At 35.6% G+C, this 25402-nt stretch overlaps 1 protein-coding gene across 7 annotated transcripts in view; it reads right to left on the reverse strand.

The window, feature by feature from the left end:
• The window catches only part of MKLN1 (muskelin 1), a 311818-nt gene that overhangs the window by 98220 nt on the left and 188196 nt on the right, over window positions 1–25402 (reverse strand). For all 7 annotated transcript variants that reach the window (XM_084897002.1, XM_084897001.1, XM_084896999.1 and 4 more), the window contains 4 exons: window positions 25006–25148; window positions 21823–21911; window positions 10422–10531; window positions 7330–7522 (listed from right to left, as the gene is read on the reverse strand). In XM_084897002.1, coding sequence (XP_084753128.1) covers window positions 7330–7522; window positions 10422–10531; window positions 21823–21911; window positions 25006–25148 — 535 coding nt within the window. The remainder of the gene's footprint in view (window positions 1–7329; window positions 7523–10421; window positions 10532–21822; window positions 21912–25005; window positions 25149–25402) is intronic.

Genomic DNA, 25402 nt, shown 5'->3' on the forward strand with positions numbered 1-25402 from the left:
AGTCTCATTAAATTTCAAAGGACTAAAATTGTACAGGACATGTACTCTGACCACTATTCACTCATGCTATAAGTCAGTGTCAGTAACAAATAAAATCTTTATGTATTTGAAAACTGAAAACTATATTTCTATAACTGTGGCACACAAAACAACCATATTATTTCATAATGAAATTACTGAACTGGAAAAAAATAAACTTCATAGCACAACTGAAAAATAAGTACAGGTGTTGGCAGCAAAACGGCATCAGGTGTTAGACCTGTGCTTGCGCTCTGGCTAAGAAAGAATTCAAAACCAAGACCCAAACTATAAGAGAAAGTTTATAGAAGTAAAAGAAGTGAGCCATAGGGGAAAAAAAAAAAAAAAAAAAAAAACGGGCACAGAAAACAAGTAACAAAGGCAAAAGAAGGGTCCTTGGGGCTCAGGAGAAAGCGAGAGGCAAGGGAAGCCTGCCTGGAGGAAGGGGATGCAGGAAGGCAGAGGCACATTCCACAGAGAGCTGCACTGGGTCCTCCACCTTGAGGGAATTTATCTGGAGGTCTCAAGAGAGGATTCCAACAGCAAAAATTATAGGACAAAGTTAAGAATATCTAGGGTTTAACATTAGAAAATCAATCACTATGATTTCCCATATTAATAGAATAAAGCTGGGAAAAATCAAATCACAAAGGATAAAGAAAAAAGTGATGGGGGTGACATGCGTAGGGAGGGGTGGAGGGATGAGGGCAAATAAAGAAATTTAAACAACCAAAATATATCCCACAAAAAAAAAGAAAAAAGAAAAAAGTGATAAAATTCACTATTTATAACATAAACTCTTAGCAATCTAGGAATCTGATACAGATCAAAATCCATTTTAATTATGGAATATTGGAAGCATTTCTTTTGAGATGATGAACTAACTACACAAGTATCTCTACTATCATTATGTCACCTCACCCTTGCACTAAGTAACCTGTCCAAAAGACTAAACACAAGGGGGGGAGGAGGGGAAAGCATTAAGGATTGGAAAGAAAAATGAGTCATTATGCTTAAGTATCTTCAACTGAACAAAAATAAAACAGCATAATAAAATTTGTGACTTAGAACTAAGACAATGAATGCCTAAAGGGAAACTCTTGACATCAAATGCCTACATTAGAAAAGAAGGATCTCATATTAATGGCCTCTGCTTTCATTTTATGAAAATAGAAAAGAGCAAATGAAAACAAAAGCATATAGAAGGAAATAAATAAAAACAAAATAAATCAATGAAATAGAAAAATATATACAGAGAGGGAAAAAGACAAAGGAAAAACAAGAAATTTTTTCTTAAAATAAAGAAAGAGCTCTCTAGCCAGATTGCTAAGGAAAAAAAAGACAAAAATTAACAATATCAAAAATAAGAGATGACATAAAGATATGAAGAGGATAATAAAATATTATGAACAACCTTATACCAATAAATTCACCAACTTAGATGAAATGACATATTCCTCAAATACACAAACTACCAATACACAAACTACTCACTCAAGAATAAATACAGAATATAAATATTCCTAGAGCTATTGATAAAACTAAATTTGCTGTTAAGAACCTTGCCACAAAGATAACTCTAACAAGATTTGAGATCTCATTTAAAAAATGTTTAAAGGAGGGAAATGGGCCTATCATATAATTAATAACCACTGCATAAACCAAGGGGTGAGAAGGGACAGATTACAGAGAGGGGAAAAAAAGAAGAGGAGGGAAAGAGGGGAGTAAGAAGGGAGAAATGAAGGAGGTAAAAGGGGAGGGAGGAAAGGAGACCAAGACCTCAAGTTAAAACTTAAGAAAATTCAGACTAGTGAGCTTGTTGGAGTGCTATTTATACAACTTTAATCCACCCTTTTCACACAAGTAAACTTTCATTTCAAAAAGAAATAAGATAAATACTGCAAAAAGAGGTTTTCTTTGATAATTTCCTGTTCCTAGGTGATTACTTTTGCCCATCATCACTGGATTATTCCTTTTGCCCCTGGCATTGTCAGAGAGAAAGTGGTAATGATTGGTTCAGGAATCACCTTTAATATAAAGATATTTCTAGGCAAATAAAAAGCTAATTAGAGACACTTTCTTAAAATATAGATCATACTTGAAGAATGTAATAATATACCCCCCCCCACACACACAGGTGATACCTTAATCATTAAAGAAATTTTTATATATCAAGTATTTCCCCCCACCCCATTATGCTTGACAAAAGATACTTTTGATTCTCTAGACTTTCCTATTTAGTAAGAAGGAACTTCTTGTCCTTTTCTGCTATGTTTTTAGTGGAACAGAAGCCAAAAACCTCTGCAATGTTTAGTTCCTTATTTGTCCACAAATTATCATCAGTGAAGTCAGCAGCCAACTGAACAACCCTGGAAAGAATGTTTATTAACTAAACACTGTTGCAAGTCAGTTGAGGAGTACAAAAAATATGACTTGGCTCTAGTCTCAAGAATAGTTACTACCAATTTAACTTGGTTCCTTCCTAGAGCAGGAAAGATAAGTCTACATAGTATCAGAGTTGGACATGATTTTAAGAAATTCTCTTAAATGTGTATATAACTAAACAGACAGTTTTAAAATATAACTGCTTTTAGCTTAAGAATTACATAAAGTTGTTCAGAAATTTTTGTTGCTATTATTGTTGTTTACTTTACCTTAACAAAATATTACATGACAAAGATTTGAAATAAAAAAACCTCATAAAATTACTTGTATCTTTCTTATTCTGTAAATTTAAAAAATACATAGAATTCATTCTCTAAAATGGCACATATGCATACAGATATACTTTCACTAGTGGCAGTTTAATGGTCTGGGAAGGATTATCATATATATTCTATTTGTTTATATTCCAAAGTATATTCTATTTCATACATAATAATCATTTATTTATTTTTTTAAATATATTTTATTGATATTTTACAGAGAGGAAGGGAGAGGGATAGAGAATTAGAAACATCGATGAGAAACATCAATGAGCTGCCTCTTGCACACCCTCTACTGGGGATGTGCCTGCAACCAAGGTACATGCCCTTTACCAGAATCAAACCTGGGACGCTTCAGTCCACAGGCTAACGCTCTACCCATTGGGCCAAACTAGTTAGGGCCGTAATAATCATTTTTTGCAGGCATCATTACTAATTAAACAAGCGGTAACAATGTATTTGGGTCGGCAACTAAGTAATTGCGGGTTTCACACATATATGGCTTCAGTTGAATTTTTAGGTTTGCAGACGTAGTACAAATGTAAAACACATTTTGTTATTTGATAGTTGGCTATTCAGCTGTTAATCAGTAAAAAAAGTTTTTTGATCTGTTTTGTAGTTTTCGTTTGGCGTTCGTTAAAAAATGGAAAATCAAAAGGAACATTTTCGTCATATTTTGCTTTTTTATTTCCTCAAAGGGAAAAACGCATCACAAGCTCATAAAAAGTTATGTGCTGTTTATGGTGACGAAGCCTTAAAAGAACGGCAGTGTCAAAATTGGTTTGCCAAATTTCGTTCTGGTGATTTTTCACTCAAAGATGAAAAACGCTCTGGTCGTCCAGTTGAAGTTGATGACGCCCTAATCAAAGCAATAATCAATTCGGACTGTCACAGTACAACACGTGAGATTGCAGAGAAGCTTCATGTATCACATACATGCATTGAAAATCACTTAAAACAACTTGGCTATGTTTAAAAACTCGATACATGGGTTCCTCACGAACTGAAAGAATCACAGTTAACGCAACGCATTAGCAGCTGCGATTTGCTAAAGAAACGTAATGAAAATGATCCATTTTTAAAACGACTGATAACTGGCGATGAAAAATGGGTTGTTTACAACAATATCAAGCGGAAAAGATCGTGGAGCAGGCCAGGTGAACCAACTCAAACAACATCAAAAGCTGATATTCATCAAAAGAAGGTTTTGTTATCAGTTTGGTGGGATTACAAAGGAATTGTCTACTTTGAACTCTTACCACCCAACCGAACGATCAATTCTGATGTCTACATTGAACAACTAACGAAATTAAACAATGCAGTTGAAGAAAAGCGGCCCGAATTGACAAATCGAAAAGGTGTTGTATTCCATCATGACAATGCAAGGCCACACACAACTTTGGTCACTCGGCAAAAATTAATGGAGCTTGGTTGGGATGTTTTGCCACATCCACCATATAGTCCTGACCTTGCACCATCTGATTACTTTTTGTTTCGATCTTTACAAAACTCCTTGAATGGTAAAAATTTCAATAATGATGATGATGTCAAATCGTACCTGATTCAGTTTTTTGCTAATAAAAACCAGAAGTTTTTTGAACGTGGGATTATGATGCTGCCTGAAAGATGGCAAAAGGTCATTGATCAAAATGGGCAATACATTACAGAATAAAGTTATTTAGTTCCATGAAAAAATTCTTTAAAAAATCCGCAATTACTTAGCTGCCGACCGAAGCTGAGAGGCAGGTTTATTGTTCTAACTCAATGGAGCTACAGCACCTCATTTTAAGTTAACTTTAAATTTATAAAGAAGGCAGTACTGGTTCTGTTTTCTTCTGTTGTAAAATGCTACCAATATCAGATGAGTATCTAATAATACTAGATAATAACAGTAATAAGATTAAAACATATAAAAAGATTGAGAAAGTCTTTGATTCTTTATTTCTTTCTATAAAAGATTCACCAAATTTTATTCCACAAGTTTTTTGGTTTTTGTTTTAAATATATTTTATTGATTTTTTTTACAGAGAGGAAGAGAGAGAGATAGAGAGCTAGAAACGTCGATGAGAGAGAAACATCGACCAGCTGCCTCTTGCACACCCCCTACCGGGGATGTGCCCGCAACCAAGGTACATGCCCTTGACCGGAATCGAACCCGGGATCTTTCAGTCCGCAGACCGACGCTCTACCACTGAGCCAAACTGCTTTCGGCTTATTCCACAAGTTTTATATTGAGCATCAAGCAGCTTTTACTCACAATGGTTTTGACACCAAATGTATGGGGTTTTTTCTTATAGCAACCATTTCTCTAATTCTAACACCAACCAGATATCCAACAATTCAATTTAATGCTGACATTATCTCTCTGGAGTTAAGCATCAGATTCCACAAGTTAAATGGCTCAGTCCCACAAGATGACCCCCACTTCAGATGCCAAGCACAAGTCCCAAAGTCACAAATCAAGGCTTTCCACAACTCTCCTCAAAGTTCAATAACTCAGTGTGATCACATAATTCAGTTAAGTGATTTACTTATCCTATATAATAAAAGCCTAATATGCTAAGTGTCTGGTCATCTGGTTGGCCATTCAAACAATCAAAACATAATATGCTAATGATATGCTAAGGCTGTTCAACTGCTCGCTATGATGTGCACTGACCACCAGGGGGAAGACACTCTGACCAGAAGGTTAGCTTGCTGCTGGGGTCTGGCCTATCAGGACTGAACAAGAGGGTCGGACATGCCCTGGAGCCCTCCTGTGATCCCTTTTTCGGCTGGCCAACCTCCCACATCCTCCCTGGCCCCAATTGTGTACTTGGGGGAGCGGGGGAGTCCCCTGGCCTGGCCTGTGCCCTCTCGCAATCCGGAACCTCTCAGGAAATATTGGAGAGCCAGTTCCGACCCAATCCTGCAGGCCAGGCCGAGGGGCTCACTGGTGCACAAATTCATGCACAGGGGCTCTAGTCATTACAACTCAAGATAGCCAAATGGAAGAAAGGCATAGGGCAAGTGTGTGAGTATAGCTTCCATGCCCTCCCTAGGCATACTTTCTCCCAGCACTCTGATGTGTCCATCAAATTGAAAGCTCTTTGTACCAAGTTGTTTAGGGCCTTTTTTGTTGAGGTTCCACTGGCTGTTGGTGACTAAACTCAATCTCTGACCCCTCTCCCCTCATTAGAGGTGGTGAGGTAGGTGCTACTGAAATTTCCAGCCTCTGATCACATGTTTTGGTCTTTCTGGAGATCTGAAGCTATCTAGGAACCCAGCCACCAGTCATCTCAGCAAGCAAGACACTCTTATCCCTCCACATATTCCAAAGGTTATAGAAGCTTGGGCCAGGAACTGTACAAAAACCAAATTCATACATACATATATATTTTATTATACCAGCAGCAACTATTCTGTTGTCACCATGGAAGTCACTGTGGGAAACTGTTTCAAAGGAGGTCATTGTATAAAGCAGAGATTTTCAACTGGTATGCAATTTTTAAAACATACAATACCTTTTTTTTTTTTTTTTTTTTAAATTGGTTTCAGAGAGAAGGAAGAGGAAGAGAAAGATAGAGACATCTACGATGAGAGAGAATCATTGACTAGCTGCCTCCTGCATGCCCCATACTGGGGATCAAGCTCACAACACTGGCATGTGCCTTGACCGGGAACTGAACTGTGACCTTCTAGTTCATAGGTCGATGCTTAACCAATGAGCAGTGCCAGCCAGGCACAAAACCTGACTATTTCATCTAGTGCACTAACCTCTTTTCTCTTAGACTGTCAAATAAAAAAATGACAGCTGTCAACACAGCAATGGCTACTCAATGTGAATAAATCAAAATTACATCTTTTCTTTTGTCAGACCTGCAAAACATATTTTGGTGTGTTGCAGTATTTTAATAATCAGTTTATATGTGCCATGAGATGAAAAAGACTGAAAACCACTGCTATAAAACAACAACAGAGATCATCTGTAAAATAACAAAATTTATCAGACCTTAAATATTCAAATGGATGTCATCCTACAACATAGTTACCTTGTGAGATTACATTATGTTCTAATATTCACATTTCTTTCAAAACCCAAGAATATCAATTATGTAGCATTCACACCACACAGAAGATGTTTCCATTATAAATTTCCTCATTCATTATAAACTTTTATTAATAACATTTTTGGCTTATCCAACCATCTCCTTCCTCAAAGTACACTTTAAATAATGACAATTTGCTATCAACAAAAATGACATAAATAAATAGGCTACTACTACTGAGAATAACATTAGAAGCCTTTTCCACATGGTTAAGTACTAGTCAATGTTATCATTCATTCATAAGTGCATGATTTCCCAAGAAGACAACTTAGATTTAACTATGTGATGCAATGTGCTTCTTTTTGTTTTTCAAGTCTCATTACAATATATACCTCTCTTAATAAAAGAGATCCCTAACCAAGGACCTAACAATCTTTACAGAGTAAAAAACAAACAACAACAAAAAACATACAAGAAAAAAGGAAATAACTCACATATGCGTACATTCTTTTTTAAAGTTTCTTGAAAATATTTCAAATCACACTAATAACCAACTAAGTTTAATGTCTATAACATACCATTTACAGCTTTTTCAATCAGCTCTTCACAAGCATCAAAATCACCCTTCAACACCAGTTTATCATGCAGATCTGTTAACATAGGATGTTCCAGGGCAATCTTGGTTTTCTTTTGTAGTGACTCAAAGGCTTCTGTATAATTGTGTTGTCTAAAGTGTTTTAAGCAAAGACGAATGGCTTCCTGTTCACGGTACTACTGGAACACAAGAGAAAATATGAAAAGAAGAGATTTGCTTAGTTATTACTATAGGAATAGTAAGTGACAACTAACCAACCTAACGTGAGCATTTATTATGTGCTAAACCTATTCCTTATATCATTATTTTCACTTTTAAATAGCAAAACCAATGCATAGTCAATTATAATAACCTGTCAAAGGTCACAAAGTATGTAACAGAAAGATATGAATGAGATAAAGATATATAGATATAGCTTTCATGAAGGTGAAAGATATAAAGAGATGAAACCAGACCTAATTTTAGAGCTTGAACTTTCAAGAAAAGCAGGAAAACTATTTATGAAAACCCACTTAAGATTGTAAAAATTATAACTTCATGGCTTTTACTAATCAGATTATAATGTTGGTTCTACTCCATTAGAAACCATTAAATAATATATTGTACATAAATATTATGCTTTTAATTCTTGGTTCTTGGTATTATTACTTGAATGACAAATATTTATGTATTTTAAATTCACAAACAGGTTTTATGACTCAAAATCATGAGAAAGAAACTACTTAAATTGTATAATTTTTTCTAATCCTCAACTACTTCATCTATTTAATAGCAATAAGTAAGTCTTAATAAACTAGAATCCCAAAACAGAAATGTTTAATTTACTAAATCTTTCCTGTAATAGGATGAATGCCAAAAATACAAGCTCATATAAAAAATTTTTAAAGATAAAAAGTTCAAGAATACACTTTGAGATTTCCAAATTTTCTAAATAAGAATGAACAAAACTAATGACACAGAAGCAATACATAATAATCAAACAAAAATATGATTTACTTGTAATATCTTTTAATAAATCAGGAAAATAAGCTTCACAAGAAAAAAAAAAGTTGCCTGATTTTTTTATTAATAAAAGGTTATTGAAAATACTTCCTTAAGCACTATAGTTAATGAAGATTCTCCCTCATCAAATAATAAAAGAATGATTCTGTACTCAAACTAGTTTTACATTATTAGTTTCTTACCCTTGGCCTATAAATAAGGATTTATCATAACTATCCAGAACCATATTAAACAGTAATACCTTCTTATTGTGTTGACCTGAGGAGTCTGAATCATCCCCATTTAAATTTTCTATCATGTGGCATATAGATACATAGTAGAAGATTTATGAAATAATAGAATTTTAATGCTTCAAAACAGGATTGAATCGCAGAGGGTAGACTTTTAATTTTAATTTCTAGAGGTTCAGAGTAAATATAGAGAACTTGAAAAGTTAATGTGGTTGAACAATTTAAGTTCACAAATATAATCTTTCCAAATTTACAACTTCCTGAAATATCAAAAGTTCATGTGAGCCGAAACTGGTTTGGCTCAGTGGTAGAGCGTTGGTCTGCGGACTGAAAGGTCCCAAGTTCGATTCCGGTCAGGGGCATGTGCATTGGTTGCCGGCACATCCCCGGTAGGGGGTATGCAAGAGGCAGCTGGTTGGTGTTTCTCTCTCATCGACGTTTCTAGCTCTCTATCTCTCTCCCTTCCTCTCTGTAAAAAATCAATAAAAATATATTTTTAAAAAAAAGTTCATGTGAATATATTAAAGAAAGCACACATTCATATCTAAACTAAAGGGAAAATTCAACTCTCAGAGGATCTAAATCTTTTTTACTTAAAGAAGCACCTTTCAAAGACTTACTACCTATTATGTGAATTACAATGTAAAGGTGTTTTTTAACATTTAAAAATATCATCTTCACCTCGAAAGAATTTACAATATTGAGATCCAAAAATATATGCAAAATACAGAAAAGTCAGCATCTATTTTAAATTGAATGTAATCAAATGCCAAAAATAAGTTAGTCAAAAGTTTCTCAATTAAACTGACCAAAAAAGCTGAAATTCCATACAAAAATATTATATTGTTTCCCAATCTCCTATGAGTAAATTAGTTTACTCACAAATAAAAACATCAGGAATTAGTGAGTAGATTGACAAGAGGCCTCCCCTCAAATTAGCCAAGAGTCAAATAAATATACATTAAAAACAAAAATGAAGCATGAAAGATGTTTAAAAAAACAAAAAACAAAACAGAACGCCTAGTTCTCAATAATTTAAACTCACATTTCTCAGTCTGTATCTATATAAAGTGACTTATGAATAAAATCGTTAAATATGCCCAGACGGTGTGGCTCATTGGTTGAGCATCAACTTATGAACCATGAGGTCACAACTCAATTCCCAGTGGAGGTATGCAGGAGGCAGTTGATCAATGATTGCCTCTCATCATTGGTGTATCTAGCTCTCTCTCCCCCTTCTTTCCTCTCTAAAATCAATAACAATATGTGTGTTTTTTTAAACTGTAAATTTAATTTTTCTTTTTCCTATAAACACAAGATCATAATATTTATAGAAACGGTTTCAAATTCTTTAAAAGGAAAAGCAAAAGTTCTTATAAAGGAATTTTTCATAGGAATGAAGGCATATATGACAGAAGCAATTTAGAACCAAAACTACCCCACTAAAAACTGTGTTTAATTATTTCAATCAATATATGTTAAAAACAAAATAATGGTCAGATTATAATAATAAAATGACAGATTCTAGAGACAGAATGCCCGAGTCTATATGCTGGCTTAACCACTTTATAACTATATCATTTTAGGCAAAATACTTAACCTCTCAGTGTTCCATTTCATCATCTGTAAAATATAAATAATAACTATACTTATCTCATAGAGTGGTAATGATTTAATAAGTAATAAAGGCTGCTTAGAAGCTGAGAGACTATAAATGAGCAATACAATTAGTTTGATTAATCATAATAATTATCATTATTCTCAATGAAGACAAGAGAGTAACATAATTCTCTCTTTACAGGCATTAGAAACATGATATAAGGATTTTAAAATACAGTCCTACCTTGCTATACCAGTTGAGACAAGGTTGTACTACATCGGGATCATCAATGCCACTAAGTTCAACATACCAGATGCTAAAGTTAAAGCTGGGTCCCCAGGATAAGAGTGGAACTTTGAGGAGGAAAGAAAAAAAAAAAGAATAAAGAAAAATAAAAAAATTAACATAGTTCAAATAAAACTTTAGCGAAGTAAAATCACTATTCAAGCCTATTAGGAGTCATTCAACAATTTTCTCTCAACACTTTCTATGTACCTAACACTGCACTATTTAAGTGCTGGGGCTACAAAAGGAAAATGAAACGTGATTGCCATCATGAGGTTTCTTTAATTATAAAAATACTGAAGGCTCTCTAGTATGCATGTAAGATCTTTAGTTAATCTCTTCACATCACCCCCCCCACACACACACACACACACACACTGAGATTCATCAGTCTGTTCTGTTTCCATGCCTGTGGTTTCCGCTTCTGTGTTGAGTGTTTGCACCCTGGTAGTCAGTGCGCATCATAGCTTTCGATCAGCCAGTCAATCGGCCAGTCACTTAGGCTGCTTTTATATATATATAAAGTCCCAGGTCACTTGGCCTAGCCTGTGGGGATAGGGCCGAAACTGGCTCTCCAACATCCCCCAAGGGCCCAGAGTTGTGAGAGTGAGGTTCTCAGGTGATGCACCCCAGAATCGGGCGCCTTCCTCTCTGGTTCCGGGTGCATCACTCAAGAACTGCAGCTTGGCAGCTCCTGCATTGAGCATCTGCCCCCTAGTGGTCAGTGTGCATCATAGCTACTAGTTGGATGGTCAAACAGTCAGCTGTCGGCCAGTCACTTAGGCTTTTATATATATATATATATGGAGAGAGAGAGGGGGAGAGAGAGAGAGAGAGAGAGAGAGAGAAGAGAGAGAGAGAGAGATAGTAAGATAAAGTCAAAGTGGTCATTTATGTATCCAAAAAAAACAGGATCAGGGTTAGATGATTTAGGCAAATTCTACCAAACCCACAAGAAACAAATAATTGTGATGTAATTTAAATTATATCAGAAAGAGACTGAAAGTTCAATTACTTATCAAAGTGGCACAATCCTGAAAACAAATCCAGAAGAAATAAAATTTAAGGCCAATCTCAACTATGAAGACATATTAAATTTTTTTTTTAAGTTGCAAAAAAATACTACCAGGTTTTCACTGTAACCATTGTAGAGTTCATTCTATGAATAAAAAGATAGTTAAATAATAGGAGCTATCTATATATACAAAAGCCTAAGTGACTATTACAACCAAATGACCAGTCGACCAGTCTCTATGATGTACACTAACCACCAGGGGCAGATGCTCAACACAGGAGCTGCCCCTGGTGGTCAGTGCACTCCCACAGCCAACGTCTCCCGGCGCCTTCTCCCAGCCAGCTGGCCCCCATCGGCTCCTGGTGCTAAACCATTTGTAGAGACCCGCTTCTGGATCGGGGTTTTGTACATAGCAGAGCAGCTCCCTTGCTGTGATCTATTGAAAGTCAGACCTCAACACAAGGGTTTGTCAGCAGTGAGGGAAGAAGGTGGGTAAGGCAGGGAACCACACAGTGGCTGGGGGCCATCAGACCATCGCTTTCTCTCCCAATCCTGCTGGGGCCTTCAGGCCCTGGGCTGAGATGGGGAACCGGGGTTGGGTGGTGGTGGACGTGGCCCCTTTCCCAGGGGGCTGTGGACCAGTTCCATCCTCAGGGCCAGTGGCCAACCCCCTGCAGTCCCTCCTTTCACTCCCCTCCCCAGTGCATGATTCATGCACTGGGCATCTAGAATTCATATAATTCACAATGTTGACAAAGTAAAAAAGAAACAAATTTGTTACCTCAAATGGTGCCACAGTAAACTAATAAAATATATCTCTAGTCACTAACAAAAACATCATAAATAGAAGGCAAAATCAAACTTCCTTATCTAGGTTATTTTTTTTTTTTTTAAGTATAAAAACCCTTAAAGATTAAACCTAATGGAGAAACTTTAAGTACTGCTATTCAACTCAGCAACAAGACAAAGAGGCCCAATATCTCTACTATTCAATAATATATGGGAGATCTTCACCAGTGCAATAAGGGGGAAAATGCAAATGAAAAAAAAAACAAAAAACGCTATCATTTACAGATGATATAGCTATCTACCTAAAATAATATTCTTAAGTTTGTATGCAAAGTAAACATATGAAAATCAACTTTCCCTACACCTATAATAACCCACTAGAAAATATAATAAAAATGTCCCCTTTATAAAGCGAACAAAGCTTAAAATATCTCAGAATAAACTTTAAAATATACAAGAACTATTTAAAAAAAAAACACCATAAAATCTTAATTAAAAATTGAATAAAAAGACAGACATACTATATTCCTAAATGGGAAAATGCAAATATTTGTAAACATGTCAATTCTTGTCAAATTAATTGTAAATTTAATGTAATTGCAATAAAAATCCCAATGGTACATATCCATTTTTCTTTGACATGTGACTGAAAAAGCTAATCTGAAAGTAAGACAAAAATACCATAAATAATAAAAATAATAACAAATAAACTAAAATAATGCAGTAACTATAAGTTTGTTTGTTTTTTAGTAACTATAAGTTTGATATTAGTGAGGGAAAGGAAGGTAAATCATTAGAAAAGAGTGTATCAAAAAAATATCCTAAGTATTTAGAAGAATTTAAAATAGGATAATTACTAATGACAGAACAGAGTAGAAGTTTTTAACCTGTTAACCGGGGAGTTCCCTTTTTAATTACGCAACGTACAATGGGCGCATGCTCTTTCACTAGGACGTGTCAGTACGTCACGCCCAGCGGACGTAATTTTATATTATTATTTTTTAAATTTATACTTAATTAAAATAAATGAAATATATTTTTTCATTTATATATAAAGCACAAAGGAAAATACAAAATTACAAACAAATAGAAAAGAATACCAACCAAAAAATGGAAACATCGAATTAAAAAATTATAAATTTTACAAACAATTATAAAGATTACAAAAAATATATACAGTCCCTCTCAGGGCGCAACATATATTTCAAGGACGTATTCATACATCCTACCCGTTCCCGATAGTGCTTATGTTTGACGTATTTATAGGTCCCGCTCGGTTAACAGGTTAATATGTGATTCATGGGCTCCTGGAAATCCCAATAATAATTTCAGGAGAATCCATGGAGCTGAAATTATCTTATATAATAAAAGGCTAATATGCAAATAGACCGAATGGCAGAATGACTGATCGCTATGATGCACACTGATCGCGAGGGGGCAGAAGCTGCCCCCTAGTGGTCGGTGCACTCCCACTGAGGGCAGGCTGTTCAGCCAAAAGCCTGTGGAGTAGACCTAAGCCAGCAGTTGAACATTCTCTGAGGGCTCCCGGACTGCAAGAGAGCACAGGCAGGGCTGAGGGGAGACCCCCTCCTGAGTGCACGAATTTTATACATGAGGCCTCTAGTTTTTATAAGACTAGGACTTTTGTGTGCATGCGTACTGACATTTGCACTCATGGTTCAAAAGCAATGATGACTAAGACTGTCGCCACCATGGAAAGTAATGGAATGAAAGTGCATAGAATTCCTTAATATGATATACATTGTACTGTATTCCTCATCATCACACACTTGTAGCTAAAACATAAAAGCCAATTCATTTAAGAATGTCCCTGATGCGATAAAAAGTAATTTTAATAATACCTATCATAAGTACATATCTTTTTAATATGTTGTGTAACATAATGGGAACTACATACAAAGTACTTTGCTGTGTACCAAAGTATGAAGTTTACTGCAAGGAAAAGAACCTGTACAGTTGAAAGTTGTGAGCTAAAATAGCTATTTGTCCTGCTGTTCCCTGACCCCCAGGAACTACTATTTCTTGATTCACCATCTATGATTTATTTAGATTTAGTATATGCCAGATAGTTACCTGTCATTTTAAAGAAAATAACTGGCAGTATTTGTTGCCAAGTTTAAAAATTAGAATTTTGGAAAACTGGTATACACCACTGTGATCTTAACTACTTTCCAATACTTACAACTTTTCTGATGAGACTGGTGGTGATATTACTGAGTGTGAAATTTTTTAAATTATACATGAAATGTTTTAACATTTATAAGATCTGCATAACTCAGTAAATCATGTTTTCAAGATGACCAATGAATGATGTTACAAAACCATGCATGGATAAAAATTTAATTCAAAGTGCAAGACGGGCCAGAAGATTTTAATTAACACTGATAGGGTTCAAACTGAATAATGAGACTATCTTTAAGAAACTAACACTTATCAAATTTAATTAAGTATCTAAACAGAAAGTCCACTATTATCAACATGAAGGAACTAATTTCCAAGTCCATTACTCTTCCTTTTTTTTTTTTTTTTTGTTAGCAATATCCAAACTCAATAAGCCCTGGCTGGCGTTGTTCAGTGGTTAGAGCATCAGCCTGTGCACCAAAAGGTCTCAGGTTCAATTCCCAGTCAAGGGCACCTACCTGAGTTTCGGGTTTGCTCCCTGGCCCAGTCAGGGAGCATGTGTGCAGCAGGCAACCAATCAATGTGTCTCTCTCATATCGATGTTTCTCTCTCTCCTTCCCTACCTCTCCCACCACCCCTTTTTCCCTCCCTCCCTTCTCTCCTACTCTGAAAAGCTATGGAAAAAATATCCAATAAAGACTCAATGAGCTAAGATGTATTAGATGCCAAAAGAAGCTGTGTGAGTAAAGACAGACCCAGTCAATAGCAACCAGTGATTACGTTATATGACAAACTCCTGGGACATTGAATATGGCTTTCAGTATATATATGCAAACACAAATTTAAAGATGTTTTATAACAACAAATATTAAATTATTGTTTTGGTATTAATTTCTTTATGTGGCAGTACCACTTAAAAAGCTTATCTACTACATCACAGTAATAACCATCAACTAGTATAATAATCAGAATAAAATAGAATTCTAAACCCAAGGCCCCAACAAGATAGTCTGCAAGTTTAAACAGACATCTAATATTAGTAAGAGATCTGTGTCAACATTAAAAATTTTAAATAAAAAAATAATATTAGTTAGAGATCTGAAATCCATTATCAAGTTCTAGGTCCAAGATCAGTAAAATCAGGATGAAAAAAAATCTTCCTATTATATCTATTCAAATCCCAATAAAATGTTCTTTTCTTAAAACCTTTCGAGCAATTATGTTTGCTTTTTAAAAAATATTTTTTATTGCTCTCAGGTCCTCACATCCAAGATGACCAAAATCAGAAGGAACAATCCTCATGCCAAAAAAGGCCATGGCCATGTGTAGCTTTTTTGTTGTACTAACTGTGCATGCTGCATGCCCAAGGACAAGGCCATCTATTTATAATAATAAAAGCATAATATGCTAATTACGGTAGACCGGACGTCCTCTCAACAAGGGCTGTGAGGGAAGCCTGGGTTCTGGGTGCCTGCCAGCAGCTGAAGGGAAGCCCAGGTCCTCGGAGCCAGAGAGAAGCCAGTGCCTGCAGCCAGGGGAAGGAAGGCCTACTCTTGCAGGAATTCATGCATCAGGCCTCTAATTTCTTAAAAAGAAGTTTGTCATTCGAAACATAGAGGCTGCAGTCGTTTGGGACATTCCCAAAGTGAGTATCTTCAGTGTCTATATGCTTCCTAAGCTATATGTGAAGCTGCATTATTACGTGAGCTCTGCCATTCACAGCAAGGTAGCCGGGAATCATTCTCAAGCCCAGAAGGACCAAACACCCCCACCCTGATTTAGATCTGTGGGTGCTGCCCCACGACCCCCCAAAGCCCATGTAAGGAGCTAAGTTCTTAAGAACTGAAAAAAAGCTATTGGGAAAAAATAAATGGTAATTGTACCTTTAAAAAAAGATTTTATTGATTTGCCGATTCCAGTTTGGCTCAGTGGATAGAGCATTGGCCTGTAGACTGAAGGGTCCCAGGTTCGATTCTGGTCAAGGGCATGTACCTTGGTTGCAGGCACATCCCCAGTGGGGGGTGTGGAAGAAGCAGCTGATCGATGTTTCTCTCTCATCGATGTTTCTAACTCTCTATCCCTCTCTCTTCCTCTCTGTAAAAAAATCAATAAAAAATATATATTTTTAAAAAGAATCAGTACTTCTCATCCTTTTTCATGATGGCATGCAAAGAAATGATAATATTTTAAAGGCACACAAGGGTAGGTACTAGGTTGCAGACTCAATTACTCCAGGAATAAGGGGTAGAGAGTCAACATCTCAACACAATGAAACATATCTGTGGCACAATGTACTTGGATAGTATCACTTGGAAAACTCTTGTCTAGATGGCTAAAACAACTATTACAAGATGCTAGTAACTTTAAGATCAGGCTCTGGAAGTCCCTAAAAATTCAAGTTTAACCATTCTGAAAGAATCAACCAGATGAGCACACAAAGCACTTAGCACAGTAACTGGCACATAGTAAGTGCTCAATAAAAGATAGCTACTACTCCTATTATTAGCTATTATTACTACATTAATTTCCCTTTTAATAGTATACTTTTAAAATGTTGCCTTTCCACATGTTCTCATGAAGGACCACCATCAGGGTACCTCCCCATCACCAGATTTAGTACTCATCCTAGATTTCTAAATACCCCTGAGAATGAAGAATGCAGGCCAAATCCAGCCAGAGCTGAAGCTTCTCCCTAAGCAACCATAACCATCCAGGCCACACACACACAAAAAAAAAATCCCAGAATTCCATAGAAATCTAAGTTATCCTCTCTGCCAAAAACCAGGACTCCCCCAGAATCTTTCTGAGTTCTCCCAAGTACCTTCTTTGCCCCTACCTCACCTTACCAATTTCTTCACATAGCTGTTATCTTATCTATGAATCAGGATATGAGCTCTTCTAGTTCTCTATAACCAATACCCTCATCCGATTCCACTTTATGTTTTCTCATTTCCCACTGAGGAAGTTTTCCGTTCTGAATTTTTAACTTGCTCTCTAGAATCTGGGGTCCCAAATAATAACTCCCATTCTTTACTAGCTTCTCCTTTTAGTTACAGGCCTTACTGAAATCTAGCTTCTTCCTAAGGCCAACTCTCAACTTCCACAATAAGTCCTGAATGAACTCTTTGCCTTTTTTGTGCCATGAATATCCCTTTGGCTGTTCGGAGAGCCCTATAACCCAACACCCCTCAGATTTAAATACATGAAGAAAAATACATGGGAATATAGAGTAAAGCAATTGTATTGAAATATAGTTATAAAAACAATTAAAAAATTATAATATAGAAAATATACACTGAGAGGCCAGATTATTATGATCTCTGAATGCATTATAATCTGGCCACTCAGTATATATCCTATATAATAAAAGACTAATATACAAATTGTCCCCTTGACCAGGAGTGTGACCAACAGGCAGCTTGGCCAACCGCCTATGTCCCCTCCCCCTGGACCCACTCATGCAATAATTCATGAACCAGGCCTCATATATATACATATATATAGTGAGTGACCAGATTATTATATGTTCAGGGATCATAATAATCTACCCACTCAGTGTATATGCTTGCCCTGTCCAGGCGGCTCAGCTGGTTAGACCAGTGTTTTTCAACCTTTTTTGGGCAAAGGCACACTTGTTTCATGAAAAAAATCACGAGGCACACCACCATTAGAAAATGTTAAAAAATTTAACTCTGTGCCTATATTGACTATATATAAAGTAATTCTCTTGAATAGGAATCAAATAAACACAAAGAAAGTATTTTATAATTACTTTATTATGAAATATTAAGTAAACAAAATAGTGAAAAATTATAAAATTCTTGTCTTGTCTGCACCTACGGCACACCAGGCAACATCTCGCGGCAGGAACAGCGGTTGAAAAACGCTGGGTTAGACCATCATCCTGTTCACTGAAAGGTGGTGGGTTGGATTCCCGCTTGGTCAGGGCACATGCCCAGGTTGTGGATTTGATCCTGGTTAGGGCACATTTGTGGGGCAACCAATCAATATTTCTCTCTCACATCAATGTCTTTCTCTCTCTCTCTCCTCCCCCTCCCTCTCTACTCTAAAATCAACTAAAAAAAATTATAAAGATATAATATAAATATTATAAAGATATAATATATATAAAGATATATATATGCTTTTTTACTGATACATTAGATAACAAGATCTAGAGGCCTGTCCAATAATTATAAATTCAAAGTTATTATATTTGCCATGATATAAAGTGATGGAAAAAATCTGTAACTTCTATCTGTGGCAAGTCACAATATTATTATGAATTATTGCTAATATTACTATGAATTATTGCCTATATTCATAATTAGAAGAAATGTTAAATATATCTAAGGTTAGAGAAGATAAAGATGCAACTTTTCTTCCATCAAATTCATAAAACCATTGATTAATTCTTCTAAACTCCTGTACAATAAACTCAAAAAGTGTATATACAATGTCTCTAATGAGGCAAGCAGTTTGCTTGGTGCTTTGAAATTTGAGGAAACAATACAGGGTCACTATCTCCAAATATTTCACAATCTACCTGAGGAAACAAAACCTACATATATCACACAGTAAGAGAATTCAACCTTTGGCTGTAGACTTAAGTTTGAATCCCACCTCTACTTTTTGCTACCTGTGTGGTTTTGGTTCAGCCATTTAACCTCTAAACTTCACTTTTCTCATCTGTAAAGGGAGTGTAATAATGCCTATCTCACCCAGTGTTAGGTGGATGCTTCATAAACAATACCTACTATTATTAGTACTTTAAAACAATATAAGCACATATGTAAGCATATACTAGATGCTATGTCTTTGGTCCATTGTTAATATCCTCAATCAAAAAAGGAAAAATTTTATCTGTCAGTATAATATTCAAATGAAATACCACATTGAAAGCACTTACATACTATAAAAAACCATAAAACATAAGAAGCTCTAAATAATAAATGCTAAAATGACATGATTCAAATTATATCTGTGCATATTCATTTTCTGTAGTACCCGAAATATTGCATTTAAGAAATCATGTAAAACAGAACTATTTGAATATAAGTATAAAAATGCACAAAAAGATACATTCAAATTGAAACAATCTACCATAAATATGAGCTTAAATTACTTTTTAAGACTTACTTAAGTTTGATTTAAGCCAAATCTAATGATGCTATATTCATGATCAAATCTGGAAATTATCTGCCATTGAGTTAGTCTTACTGTGACTAACTGAATGCTGATTATATCTTAAAAATTGTATTTGTTTAAGGATAAACATTTTAAAAATAAAGCAAGATCTTTCAAACATATTATAGTAGACCATAAATATGAAGTACTCAAACACATTTTTTCTTTTAAGGAGAAATTTAACAATTTATACCGACTAGGTAAAACAAATATTGGGGCTACATCACCACCAAAAGAGAGCTAACCATTACTCAAGTGCTTTATTGACATAATTTTTAAAGGAATCATAGCAAGAAACTAGAAATACTAACCTAACATACAGGCTTTTAGTTTCAGATTTTCCTTATTTTTTCTTTTATAAACTTAGCAAGAAAAAGTTGGGAAAAAGTTGGAAAGCAAAGGTACTGCAGACCACCATTAACAGTTTTTTACAGAAAAGTGAGAAACATGAAGTTACCTAAATATTAATATCCTAAATATCAACTGAGCTACTAAGTGTCTACAATTTTGGATGAAACTCCATTTAAAATTTGGTCTGAATACCATAAAACTAACCCACCAGGGTAAAGTAAACAAACAAACAAACAAAAAAACACACCATTATATCCTATAATTAAGAGTTTGAGAGAAAGAGCTGGAAATAAGGTCCAAACTCTTGTCTTTAGGCAGATGAATATCTAATTGGTCCCTAAGAAACCTCAGTTGTCTTCTCATAACATTTTAAGAAAAGAAACTATGCAACAATGGAAAACAGATTTTTACTGATACTTCTTCTAATGAATAATGATACTAGAGGATTAAGAACTATAGAAGCATCAGTATATGTTTTCTAGAAAACTAATGACCAAAGGAAAGGTACAAAAAACATCAAGAAAAGAACTTAAAAAAAAAAAAACCCACTTCATTTTGCCTGAATAAGCAAAAGAGAAACTAAATAAGTACTTTAAAACTATAAATTCTAGTTTCATATTATATGAAAATATAAGATATTTTCACTGCTTCTACATTTGAAATATAAGATTATAGAAGTGTTAAATCTATGCAAGAGTCTGTAAAAACTGGGTGATCTGCATGTAAAGAATTATTTATAAACAAAAGAAGAGACAACCAAGAGTTAAATGTTTTTTTTTTTTTTTTAATAACTTTGCTTGTTCATAAATTCTCACAGGAAAACAGGACACAGGTTCTTATTTATAATTATTTATTATAATTGAAACTATAATTAAAAAAAAAAAAAAAAACCCACAATACACTGGATAGCCCAACTATTTAAAAAAGTTTTCCCTCTATAGGCAATCTTTATTAAGACCTCAGATATTCTTTTTACACAACAGTACTATTTGACTTAATGAAATAAACAGGCTAACTCCTGATAGAATAGTAAAGAATGAGTATAAAGTATACTGCTTGTTCCAAAAGAGGAAATTATCTTCCAAATCAAAACATGGGATTCTGGCTTTCATTATTATTCTCTGAGGAGTCTGATTCACTTTAATCTCAATTTTACCATATTTCTAAAGGTATGCAATATAGATAGAAATTAAAATATTCCAGTCCTTAACTTTTCTACCTTCTGAACAATAAAGCTTAAAGGAAAATAAAATAACCCTAAAAATATTAATTTTGAAGAGGCATTATAAGTATTTTCTCAAGCTAAAACACTTGGTAAATAAATGCATGCCTTTGGTAGTACTTTTCAAACAATACTCTGCAATTTATTACTTAAGGTCATGAAATTAGTTTTATGTGTTTGAGCAACATTTCATTAAGACAATGAAATACAAAAGAACAGAATAGAGAATATAATAAACTGCCTTAAGAAATTCATCAGTATTTGAATGTAAAATGTTATAGCTTTAGAACTGATAAATCTTCAATAAAACAATCAAGGCAATCAAATCACTGTATCTCATAAAATCTTCTAATAAACTTTCAAATGAGAAAATATTTGGAAACACTTTCACTTTAAATAATTGTCAGAGTTTCAAAGGAGGATTCAGAAAACTTCTTACAAAGTTTGAAACATTTGGGCTTTGTGGGCTATGTGGTCTCTTGCAACTACTGAACTTTACCTTGGTAGTGCAAAAGCAGACACAGACATTATGTGAACAACCTGTGTGGTAATGTTTAATTAAAAGAGAGGGGCCCACAGGATTCAGCCAGGCGTAGTTTGCTGATCGATGGCATTATGAATTTATTTATACTTCAGAATGCTAAAAATTTTACCTATTTTGATGAATCGACAAGGAAACATCTGCTCATCAATTTTATGCTTCAAGGTGAATGTTTCTTTGTTATAATCATTCTTTAAGCCACTGTGGGGGAAAAAAATAAGATTGTCAAATCTGATTTCATAATTTAGTAAATGCACTAAAACTCAGATTAGTACCACCCTCAGATTTTAAGGTAAAATAATGCTAAAAATATATGACCAAAGAAGTAGTTGAACATGAAAATATATAGGTCAAAACTTATGCATCCATACCATCTGCATTATTACTGTATTCTTTTAATTATGAGGGCTAGTGAAAAATGTTCAACATTAATTTTAAAAAAAATGGAAATCTGTGATGACCGACCATCCTTAATGTATAATTGAATATAACAAAACTAGAAATTATACACTATATATTATAACGAAATTCGTCACAGTGTGGGGGTTGTGTCCCTCAGCTCAGCCTGCACCCTCTCCAATCTGGGACCCCTTAAGCTTAAGGGATGGCTGATTGCTCATTTAGACCCGATCCTGGTGGGATCGGGCCTGAATGGGCAGTCAGACATCCCTCTCACAATCCAGGACTGCTGGCTCCCAATTGCTCGCCTGCCTGCCTTCCCGATTGCCCCTAACTGCTTCTGCCTGCCAGCCTGATCACCCCCTAACTACTCCCCTGCCAGCCTGATTGATGTCTAACTGCTCCCCTGCCAGCCTGTTTGCCACCAACTTCCCTCCCCTGCAGGCCTGGTCCCTCCCTACTTGTCCTCTACTGCTGGGCAGGCCTAGTCCCTCCCAACTGCCCTCCTCCGCTGGCCATCTTGTGGCGGCCATTTTGTGTCCACATGTGGACAGGTCTTTGACCACATGGGGGAAGCCATCATGTGTGTTGGAATGATGATCAATCTGTATATTACTCTTTTATTAGATAGGATACAGGCCTGGTGCATGGGTGGGGACTAGCTGGTTTGCCCTGAAGGGTGTCCCGGATCAGGTTGGGGGTATCCTTGGGGATGGGGCAGCCTGGGCGAGGGGCCTGTAGTGGTTTGCAGGCCAGCCACACCCCCTGGTGATCCAAGCAGAGGCCCTGGTATCTGGGGTTTATTTATCTTCAACAATTGAAATTTTGTAGCCTGGAGCAGAGCCAAGCCTCCTGCTCGCTCTGTGGCTGCCTCTGTGACTGCCGCCATTGCTGTTGGAATTTATTTACCTTCTATAATTGAAACTTTGTATCCTTGAATGGAGGCCTGGGCCCACCAGGGTGTGTGGAAAGCTTGGCTTCCTCTATTGCCAGGGAAACGCAAGTCTCCCTCCTGCTCTTTGTGGCTACAGCCATCTTGGTTGGGATTAATTTGCATACTTGCTGATTGGCTGGTGGGCGTGGCTTGTGTGTATGATGGTTAATTTGCATATTACTCTTTTATTAGATAGGATATTCAAGCAGTAAGAAGAAAATGAAAGAAAAAAAAAAAACCCCACCACAATTCACCCTCATATCTTATAATTTAAACAGGGCCAAAATTTGTCAAAGACCTAAGTTATTTAATTAATGTAAATGTAATTAGTATAAATATAATCAGTACTAATATAATATTTATTTATATAATCTACTGTGCTAATGGGACACACTATGTCACAAATATATTTTAAAACCTCATGGCTTTATTTGTCCATCCCACTGGCTATTTGACTTTTCATTATCTATGAGGTAAATTAACCCTTTCATTCCTAGTGGCCTATGTTGTTAAAACTCAAAATTTCTGAGTTCTTTCTAAATGGTAGGCACTGTGCTGGTCAGATACTTTTTCTCTTTTTTAGTCTCTAACTTAGAGTAAATTCCCAGAATATTACTTCTGGATAGGGCAACCAATCTTAATGTTCTTTAAAAACCTATATATTTTTTATTTTTATTATTGACAGTATTACAGATGTCTCCTATTTTCTCCCCCTTTGCTCCCTCCACCCAACCCCACCCTCTATCCCACCCCAGGTCTTCCCCATGCTATTGTCTATGTCCATGAGATATGCATATATGTATGTATGTATGTTCTTTGGTTAATCTCTTCCTGTCCCCTCCCACACCTCTTTCTACCACTGAGATCTGTTATTCTGTCCCATGCATCCATACATAGAATCTGTATTTTTATATCAAAGATTATAGCAAAGATTTGGTTAAAGTTGAAAATATTTCTAAAGTTATTACAGTCCAAAAGGAAGATTAAAAATAAGTAGAAAAAGACAAAATTTTTTTCTTTCTTATTTGGTAACAATATTAACTAATACCATTATTATTAACCTAGTTATTAGTTATTTAACAGAAAAGGAGCAAAAGGAAGACTAAATTACACAGGCATGCCATTTGTACAGCTTTACCAGGAAACTGCAATTGAACACTCTGCAGGTATGTTCCCCACAGGTCACTGGGGGAAAGGACTGGACAACAGACACATGCCCAGTAAATCTGGGTGACGTGGGAAGCTGCTTACCTGTCAGCCATATCTGGAAACAGATCATGGGCTACAACAGGCATAGCCACTGCGAGCACCGTAAGATTTACTATTTAAAATCCTGAACAAAAGGAGTACCCTCTTGCACTTTTGACTCTCTTTTTGCAAGGAGCAAGCTCCCTTGCACTAGCCCACATGGCCCACAGTCATGTGGACCCCACACACAATGGACTGAAGGACTAAAATTAGCCTGGTGCTGTGCCCGACTCAACTTTGCCATGAAAAGAAACTTTGGACACTAGCTTTGATTCTAGCTCTGCTGAAGCCTCAGCTGCAACTTTTCTAGAACTGGTTTAAGAGAAATGGGACTTTGGAAACTGAGGGATATAATTTCATGTAGATAAGCCTACCAAATCTCATTCTCCCTTGGGAGTCTTAACTCATTTTCTCAAGATATCATAAGAATTCCACTTCCATTAACATTGGAGAAATCCACCCATGCAATTCTCCAATAACATTAACTAGAATCTGGTGTAGGTTTGTTTGTTTGTTTGTTTGTTTGTTTGTTTAAAAAAAAAAAAGCTAACTCAAGCCATAACACTAAAATAAGTCACTAAAAATAGAACAGTGGAAATATTCTTCCTCCCTTGAAAGAAAAATCAAACCATGCAGATTTAGATACAAAAAGAGTAATCTAAGACTGCACCTTGTTTAGAAGAGAACCCTTTCCACCCCATAATCATAACTCACCTGGACAATAGCTCTGTCATATTTTCTTCATTCATTCCACCAAAGACTTTAAATTTCTTCAAATTACAGACATGCGTTTTCTCATATTTTCCAAATGTGATATTCTGGACTATAGCAGGCCTTTCAAGCTTCAGAACCAAGTACTAAAAAAAGCAATGACCAAATTATATACTCCTCTTTTTAAAACAAAGAGAAAACATTAAAAGTTAAAATTTGGGACAGATAAGAGAAGTACATATAAGGTCTATACTGTCCATCCTGCACAGGTAGATTTTTATTTTAATGCTAAAGAATTGTACACAACAGTCTTATATAGACTACCATAACATACCACTTTCCCCCTGGAAAATACATCTGTAGATGGAGGAAAAAGGACTAGGAGACAACTTATAATCAA

Source organism: Pipistrellus hanaki, assembly GCF_964339955.1.
Source record: "Pipistrellus hanaki genome assembly, chromosome: 10".
In the NCBI taxonomy this organism is placed as follows: domain Eukaryota; kingdom Metazoa; phylum Chordata; class Mammalia; order Chiroptera; family Vespertilionidae; genus Pipistrellus; species Pipistrellus hanaki.